Here is an 8,808-nt window from a genome sequence, read left to right as displayed (position 1 = left end):
TCCTTGGTTGACAAAAAAGTTAGTATTGAATTCTGGTTCACAAAATACCAAACTCTTGATTTTGTTTTCTTATTGTCCTAGTAAAGAGAGAATGGTTTCGTTCGTCTCTTAGAGCTAGTCTCTTCTCCTCTCTTGCAGTTCTACAAGAAATTTTACTTTTCTAAGTGAATTTTTTGCCGACAAAAGTATTCTCGATTAAAATTTTTGTCAAAAATAACCTGCAAAAAAAATTAATTGTCAGAAAATGAATTTCACTGACAATAATTAACCATTTCTCAATGAAATTATTTTTCAAATAATATTTTTCTTAGTGAAATTATTTCATTAAGAATAGTTTGAATTAGTTTAAATTTTTTAAAATTAAATTCTTGGTGAAATAATTTTGTCGAGAAATAATTTTTATTTTTAAAATATTTTAATTTTTATGAAATAAAAAAATGTTCAGTGAAATTATTTCTTCGAGAATAGTTTTATGGTGAAATAATTTTTTTGAGAATAGTTTTTAAGACTACATAATTTCATTGAGAATAGTTTTTTGGCAAAATTTTTTTACCAAGAATAGATTTTATGGTGAAGAAATTTCTCCAATAATATTTTTTATATTTTTATAAATTTATAAAATTTCTTTTTAAATGTTTAATATATTTAATAAAATATAATATAAAAAAATGTTTTATAAATGAAAAATTTATATTTATATGATTGAATAAATAAAAAATAAGTACAAAATATAAACAAAAATTACAAAAAAATGATATTTAAAAATAATACTAAAAGTCCAAAAATTGCTATGATGAAGGAGAGAGTCGCTAATTACACGAGAAGCTAACAAACTCATCGTATGAGTCATCTGGGCTTCAAACCTAATCATACCATTCTAATGGTGTGACTATCTCCCTCACCTTTGTAAGTTCTTCATTTGTTCTACACATCCGCACTGTAGGTGGTTGATTCCCATAACCTTTCCTTTTGAGGTCCAAACCAAGTCCACTAACCCATTTCTACTTAGCAATGATTCTCTTAGCAATCCAAAAGGTTGAGGTTTAATTTTGGGTGTAATTGGAAAAATGGTAATTCAATTGTAATTGGATTTTACTTGTTTATTTTATTATAAATGATATCAATGTGGAATATTTCTGGGTGCCCTCGTCAGTTTAGTTACTTCATAAAAAAATATAAAAATAAATAAATATTGTTCAGACTTAACATAATTCACCACCAATTCCAATAGCATTTTTCTTTGGTCACTACATTAATGAAAGTCAACAACGATCGCTTTTCCTTTTCCTTTTCCCCTACGCATCGGTGACCAGACAAGTCTCCGCGTTCGTAAACGTGCTGAATCCAAGTTATCTTACTAATCGCTATTCATGATCATGAATTTTCCGCGTTACCAAAGTCATCGTCCCAGACAGAAGGTTATGTAAACAATGGCGCACATGATCTAATCGTAGAGAGGCAGTGGCGTTTTTCTTTGAAAAACATCTGCTATAGCCAGCCGAGAATATATATTCTGAGAAAATCCCGTAAAGGATTCGCAGTACCTTGTGCCTTGTCTAAAACTTGGGTCGCGTCTTCTTATTACCACTTGCACCCACCCTATCATTATCACATTTCCGTTTGAATCAGTTTCCAAAATCCACCTCATTATCTTGACATTTGTTACTTCTCTCTCTCTCTCTCTCTCTCTCTGCGCAAATATCATTGTTCTGTTCAATGTTACAGGGACCATAACAGCAGATTTGTTTGCGTATCACCATGACAAGTGGAGAGAAGGGCAACAACCATGTCCTGATAACCTTCATCTTTTTTAGCTTTCTATACAGCATCCAATCAGCAAAAAGCCCTTCATATTACTACGAACAATGTGCCCCTACGGTCTGCGGCAACTCCGTCATTCAATTCCCCATCGGCCTAAAACCCCTTTGTCGCAGCGCTTACATCTCTACTTCATGTGAGAACGATTCAGTGTATATAACAGAGGACAAACCTCGGAGGACCAAGTACAAGGTCCTGGACACCATGAACTCCAGCGTTTATGCTCGAGGATATTTTATGCTGGTGGATATCTCTCTTTTGGGGTGTGCCCCTATCCCTCCGTTCTTGGATCAAGACTGGCAAATATGGTTCATGTCTGGCAACTTCCTTATGCGCACAGATTACAAGAGAGGGACGTTCTTTAACTGTAGTCAAACGCCGGGGGCCGACTTGTTGGCCAGGCTGAGTGAGGCGCCGTGCCTGGAGTGTGGTAATACCAGCAATCTGTGCTACTTCTATGACGGCTACATGGATCAGATACCCAACTGCCAGCCCTTGAGGGTCTCCATACCAAATAGTCTAGTGAACAATTTTACTGGGGTTGGGAATTTGAGGACAAAGCTTCAGGAGGGGTTTAAGGTTAACTGGGAGAGTCCTTGTGGGGTGGAATGCATGAGCAACAACGGAGGAAGATGTGGGTTTGTGGATGAAAACAGAAATAAGGGTGACGAGGTGTGTTTTTGCAACTCTACCGTGCATCAGACAAGCTGCTCCGACGGTAAGTTGTTTTATTAACAATTTCTTGATTTTCTGCGGAGAGATTTGTCCTAAATTAGTAATAATTAGATATTGTTGTTTCTTGCAGGGATAATTATCTCACTAGCCGGTGTTAAATCAAATAAGAAAATCATGATTGCAGGTAAGACCATTTACCGAGATTAAGATATGGTGCTGAGTTCCTGAGTTCTATAAGCAGTTCTGGTTGACTCCAAGTATCTGTTTAGAATTATAATTGGGGAAGAATTTTTAATCAGTACATGCTGCCAGCAGACAAAAGGATAGAAGACGAAGTTAAGAAGTAGATTGCGAATGTTGTGATTGAATTCTGTTTTCTTTTTTTATCTTTTACTCTTTGCAGGTCTTGGAATTGGAATAGCAATTGTTGTAATGGGCGTATGTTATGCTTATGTTAGAAGACGCAAGCAGATGAGGAAGAAAGTTGAACTGAGAGGTCAGGACGAACAAGCATTAAGAAGATACTTGGACAACAAAAATGTCCCAGCTTCCATGGAGACATTCTTGGAAAACTACGCCTATGGAATGCCCAGTAGGTTCTCCTACAAGCAAATCAAGAAGTACACTAACAATTTCACTGACAAGCTTGGTCAGGGCGGCTTTGGATCAGTCTTCAAAGCCACCCTTCCTAATGGTTTCACTGTGGCAGTAAAGCTTCTTGACGAGACTGAACAGAGTGAAACCCAGTTCCTCAATGAGGTCCGAACGGTTGGGCAAATTCACCACAACAATCTTGTTAGGCTTCTGGGATTTTGTTTCCAGCAATCAAAGAGAGCTCTTGTTTATGAGTTCATGGAAAATGGTTCCTTAGAGAAGCACATTCATCGAAAGAACAAACCACCATTAGAGAGGCTAAGTTGGAGCCAGCTTCATGATATTGCTCTGGGAACAGCTAGAGGGATTGCATATCTCCATGAAGAATGTCGAAGCCGGATATTACATTGTGATATCAAGCCTCATAACATCCTACTTGACAGAAAATTTCAGCCAAAGGTTTCAGATTTTGGATTGGCCCAGTTGATGAATAGGGAACATAGCCATGTGACAGTCTCAGGTGGCAGGGGAACTCCAGGTTATGCTCCACCTGAGATGTGGTGGAAAAACTATGGAGGCATCACAGAGAAATCTGATGTTTATAGTTTTGGTATGGTTCTATTGGAAATGGTTGGGGGAAGAAGGAACTTTGATGCTGATGCAAGCAAGGCTAGTGAGGTGTACTTCCCAGAGTGGGTCTACAGGCACCATGTGCTGCACAATGGCACTGGAAGTCCCAGCAGAAATGACAGCAACAGCAACAGCAGCAGCAGCAGATCTGCAGGTTCAAAATGGCAGATGTGTGAGAGGGAGGAAGAGGAAGGTATGGCAAGAAAGATGGAGCTTGTGGGTTTGTGGTGTATTCAGTTTTCACCCGCTAAACGGCCTGGTATGAGAAAAGTTGTTGAGATGTTGGAAGGGATTTTGGAAGGGATTGCAGTGATTGAAGAACCACCTGTTCCATTTGATGCTGCAGTGTCGCAGTTGGGAAGACCAATGTAGAAAACATAAGCAGGATTCTCCATGTTTATCAGATGATGCCTTAATCCCATGGCGGCAAGAACACTCATGTTCTCTTTGTGGGGGGGGGGGGGGGGGGGGGGGGGGGGGGGGAATCAGTTAACAAACTGGAAATTTTTTTTCTTCATCTTCATCTCATGCATCTACATGATCTTCATCTTCGAAATGGGTGTTAGTGTGAATAAATTCATGTCCACTTGAAAACAATGTCCAGTGTTAGTGCTCCTAAATCAGAAAAACATAGAAACTAAGAGAATTAGTAACTTGTAAAGTATACTTAATTAAAATATAATACTTAAACATCAAATTAGGTAAAATAAACATTATTACTATACGAATATATTAATGTACTAATTAATTTAATTATATATTATATTAGTTAAAGATTACTGTTTATTATACATTAATACTGTAATTACGTGAGTCAATTAACTGTGTACATGATTAATCATAAAAAAATTAAAAATAACATAAACGAATATAATATATTTAAGTTATTAATTTATTGATAATATATGGTGTTCTTTAACATAAAAAAGTCATGATTAAACAGGAAAAATCTATCAAATAATAACTTTAACACACTATATATTTTAACATATTATTAATTAAAAATATTTTTCCATTAAATATAAAACCATTGATTTTATTAATTATAAAAATAAGTTAATTAAACCAAGTGCTTTAGTTAACAATAATTTAATTTTCACTATTAAATCACTAATACAATAGAGTAAATGGGGAAATCAAAATCGAAATGGGGAAATCAAAATCGAAATTGAAATCAAAATGGGGATATTGAAATCGAAATCGAAATTGAAATGGGGAAATCGAAATCGAAATCGAAATGGGGAAATCAAACAAAATCGGAAGGTATTTTGGGAGAAAGGAAAATAGCGAGAGAGAGAAGGGAGTGGGAGGTTGAAAGGGAGAAGAGAGAGAAAAAAGGGAGGTCGAGAGGGATAAGAGAGAGGGAAAAGCGAGAGAGAAAAACGGAGAGCGAGTCCGAGAGAAGAGAGGGAGGCACGGAGACGAGAGAGGGGGTGCGAGAGAGAGGGCGAGTCCGAGAGAAGAGAGGGAGGCACAGAGACGAGAGAGGGGGTGCGAGAGAGAGGGCGAGTCCGAGAGAAGAGAGGGTGGCACGAAGACGAGAGAGGGGGTGCGAGAGAGAGGGCGAGTCCGAGAGAAGACCAAGAGACGGAGACCGGAGTCGAGAGAGAGCAGATACGTTGGCCGAAGAGGAGAGTCCGAGAGAAGAGAGGGAGCAGAGACGTCAGGGGCGCAGCGAGATGAGAGAGGGGGTGCGGGAGAGAGGGAGGGAAAAATGAAAATGAGGACGCGCGAGAGAGGGGGGAGCGAGGAGAGAGAGGGGAAAAATTTCACGGATTCAAACCCCCGTGAGTCCTTCATCTGGATGAATGGTAAAAAGGGTCGGAAACCACTTGAATTTTTTTATAACGTGGAGATGAAGGACCGCTTCATCCCCAACATCCAGATGAAATGTCATATGTGCCTCACTAACGACTTCAACTAATGAATGGCGTAATGCGGTTGATCTTTATTTCGGACTTCAAGTTGACTAACCCCCCAGACCAAATATTTTCTCTTGTAATTGAAGCACGGATTTTGGATTTTCATTAGCTTTACAGAGTGTTGTGTACCCATTCTCTGCTTTATTTATTGATAGGGAGTTAGGGCCTTGTTAGTGCACACTAAGGGAAAGTTAAAGTGAGTTCGAATACACTTTCACTTACCCTAAATTGTTAGTGTGCACCTAACGAGTAAAAGTGAATTACGACCGATGTAGAAAACATAAGCAGGATTCTCCATGTTTATCAAATGATGCCTTAATCCCATGGCGACAAGAACACTCATATTCTCTTTGTGACTGCTAGATATTTTCTCCTGTAATTGAAACACGGATTCTGGACTTTCATTAGTTTTACAGAGTATTGTGTGCCCGATCTTGTTAAAGTGAATTTGAATTCACTTTTACTTACCCAAAATCATTAGTGTACATGAAAGTGAAAGTGAATTACTTATGTAATTCACTTTCACATGCTCTTGTGTGTGTGTGTGTTTTTTTTTTTTTTTTTTTTGAACAAGTGAAAGTGAAATATGAGGGTTCACCCTCTTAATCCACTCACCGCCTAATCCTCAACGCTTTCCTCTTGACGCTCCTCGCTCTCGACGTCTCAACAGCCCTCTCTTCCTCTCAACGTCCAATCTTTGTCTCAACCACATATGCTACTTTCTTCAGTCGTCGTCTCTCACCCTTCTTCTTCGTTCCCCTCTGTTCATCCTCTCGTCGCCCTAAAGCCTAAATCGTCGATATCATCAATTCCTCTTAGCCTCTCTCAAAGCCGAATTTCATAAACTGATTAAATTAGTGAATTAAATTAATATTTTAATTTTAATTTGTAATTATTTTATTAAATTAGTCTAAACTAAAATCCTCTTATTTATTAATAAAACGTTAGATAAAACCATCTTATAAAATTTTAATATATCAGTATATATATAATAAAATATCCTATTTATTATTTACATAAATTTATGACTTTTATGTTATATTAAATTAGTAATTTAAGAGTGATAATTTAGATATTGTAAAATTAAGAATTTGATCAAGTAGCTAGACTTCATAAAAATAAATATTTGTTGTTTTAAGTATTCTATTTTTCATAAAAAATTAAATTAATATTTTTATTTTACTTTGTAATTATTTTATTAATAAAAAAATCTATCAAAATATTTTTATATAATAAATACCCTATACTATATTAAATTACTAATTTAAGAGTGATAATTTAGATATTATAAAATTAAGAATTTGATTAAGTATGTAGACATTATAAAAGTAAACATGTTTATTTTGGTATATTATTTTTCATATTTAATTAAATTATTTTTTTTAATTTTAAAATTACTTATTTTATTTTATTAATTGAAAAGCTAATAAAACTGTCTTAATAAGGCTAAATCTATCAAAGTATTTTATTAATAAACTCTTTCACTTTCTACTATATTTTTATTGTGCATACTAACACAAAAATTCACTTTACACTGCACTTTATATTGTGCACCTTGACATAAAAAAAAAATTCACTTTCACACTACATCATTTACCATTTACTTTCACCCCACCCCCCCCCTTAGGGGTTAGTTAACAAAATGAAAATTTGAAGTTCGTCTTCATCTCCTACTTCAAATTCATTTCATTCATCTATATGAACTTCATCTTCAAACTTGGTGGTAGTGCGGACGAGTTCATGTGCATTGGAAAACAATTTCCAGTGTTAGTTCCCAAACATGAGAAAAATATCAAAAACAAGAAAAGGGGACAACCTTCACATCTTCAAACTTGGTGGTATAACGGTAATGAGTTATACTAGTTGTCCCCATGGCTATTGAGTTTCCCACTACCAAAGCCAATTTGTTGTAAAGGGGGCAACCTTCACATCTATACTTTTCAGCATCTCTATGGTCCTACAAGACTAAAACATCCTTTAGACGTCTTGGAATAATGTTCTAGTAATGCGAAAAACATACAAAATGTTTTACAGTACAATATAATTTATCGACCTTTATGTAGTCTTGCCATATAGAATGACATGCAGTAAGTTGCTATGTGGTTGCATCCCAACCGAACCCACGAGTGTTGAGACAACTCATTACCATTTTTTTTATTGACTGCATCTTCGTTGAACTTATTGACACAATCCATTAGGGGTGGCATCGAGCCGAGCCGAGTCCGAACCTGCCTATGTTTGAGCCAAGCTTGATTTAAATATTTCAAACTCGATCTCGAGCCGAGCCCAACCTCGAGCCTAAAATTGTTATCGAGCTCGAGACGAATAATTTTAACTGAGTTCGAGCCGAGCTCGAGCTTCAACATACATTTAAAAAAAAATTCTTCAGCTTGGTTATATGATTGTATTCAATATCTTGGTATTTCAGATTAGGAGCTGCTATACTACATGCCAGTGGGGTAACAGAACTAGTTTGAGTATCTGCATTAATGCAGCAAGCAATAGAAATGCAGGAAACTAGAAAACTTTACCTCTGAGTATTACAATATCATCAGGGAAAACTAAGACTCTGCTTTAAAAACACTAAAACCTGAAATTGCCTCTCTCTCTCTCTCTCATATCAGTTGGGTAAGAATTTGAGGATGACAAACTCTTCAAACAATGAAGAACTAACCAAATATTATATTTAGAATTTATTTTTGCAAACTCAGGAGACAAAACTAATAGTTCTTACATGCTCAAGGCATCCCATATAAAAAACTTCAACCAGAATATAAATTGCTAGAATCCTTAGGGAGACTAAAAGTATTGGGTTATTGACCAAGTTCTTACTAGGACATTCCCAGGTGCCAAAAAATGCAAGTGAAATCCCCAAGTTTTCTAGAAAATCACTTGGACCTTGCAAGAAGATTATTGAATGAGTAATACTGTAAACATAAGGTGGGCTAAATCACTTGAGTTGCCAACTAGTTATTGGACCATGGATATGAGGGTGCGGTGCATATAAGACAATATATCTTATGGGGGGGTTAGTGCCCCAAATGGATTCTTGAAGATCAAGTTCATGTCCAACATGAAGATCATGTCAGTCATGTATATGAAGATCATCTTCGCATTTAGTGTTAGTGTTGACGCCTTCATGTACAGGAAAACAGTTTTCAGTGAATAG

The 8,808-nt window shown here is 36.3% G+C and overlaps 1 protein-coding gene across 1 annotated transcript; it reads left to right on the top strand.

Annotated features, from left to right (window-relative positions):
- The first annotated feature begins 1,758 nt into the window (after positions 1-1,758).
- On the top strand, positions 1,759-4,089 carry LOC137946697 (probable receptor-like protein kinase At5g20050). The gene is made up of 3 exons (XM_068793014.1): positions 1,759-2,536; positions 2,624-2,677; positions 2,897-4,089. Exons 1-3 carry the CDS (start codon positions 1,759-1,761, stop codon positions 4,087-4,089), a joined length of 2,025 nt encoding a protein of 674 aa, XP_068649115.1.
- The last annotated feature ends 4,719 nt before the right edge of the window (positions 4,090-8,808 follow it).

The sequence above is a fragment of the Aristolochia californica genome, unplaced genomic scaffold, assembly GCF_029961685.1.
Source record: "Aristolochia californica isolate CCGP_79_NKW_82.1479 unplaced genomic scaffold, dmAriCali1.0.hap1 SCAF_12, whole genome shotgun sequence".
Lineage (NCBI taxonomy): Eukaryota > Viridiplantae > Streptophyta > Magnoliopsida > Piperales > Aristolochiaceae > Aristolochia > Aristolochia californica.
This window is presented reverse-complemented; position numbering and strand designations above follow the sequence as displayed.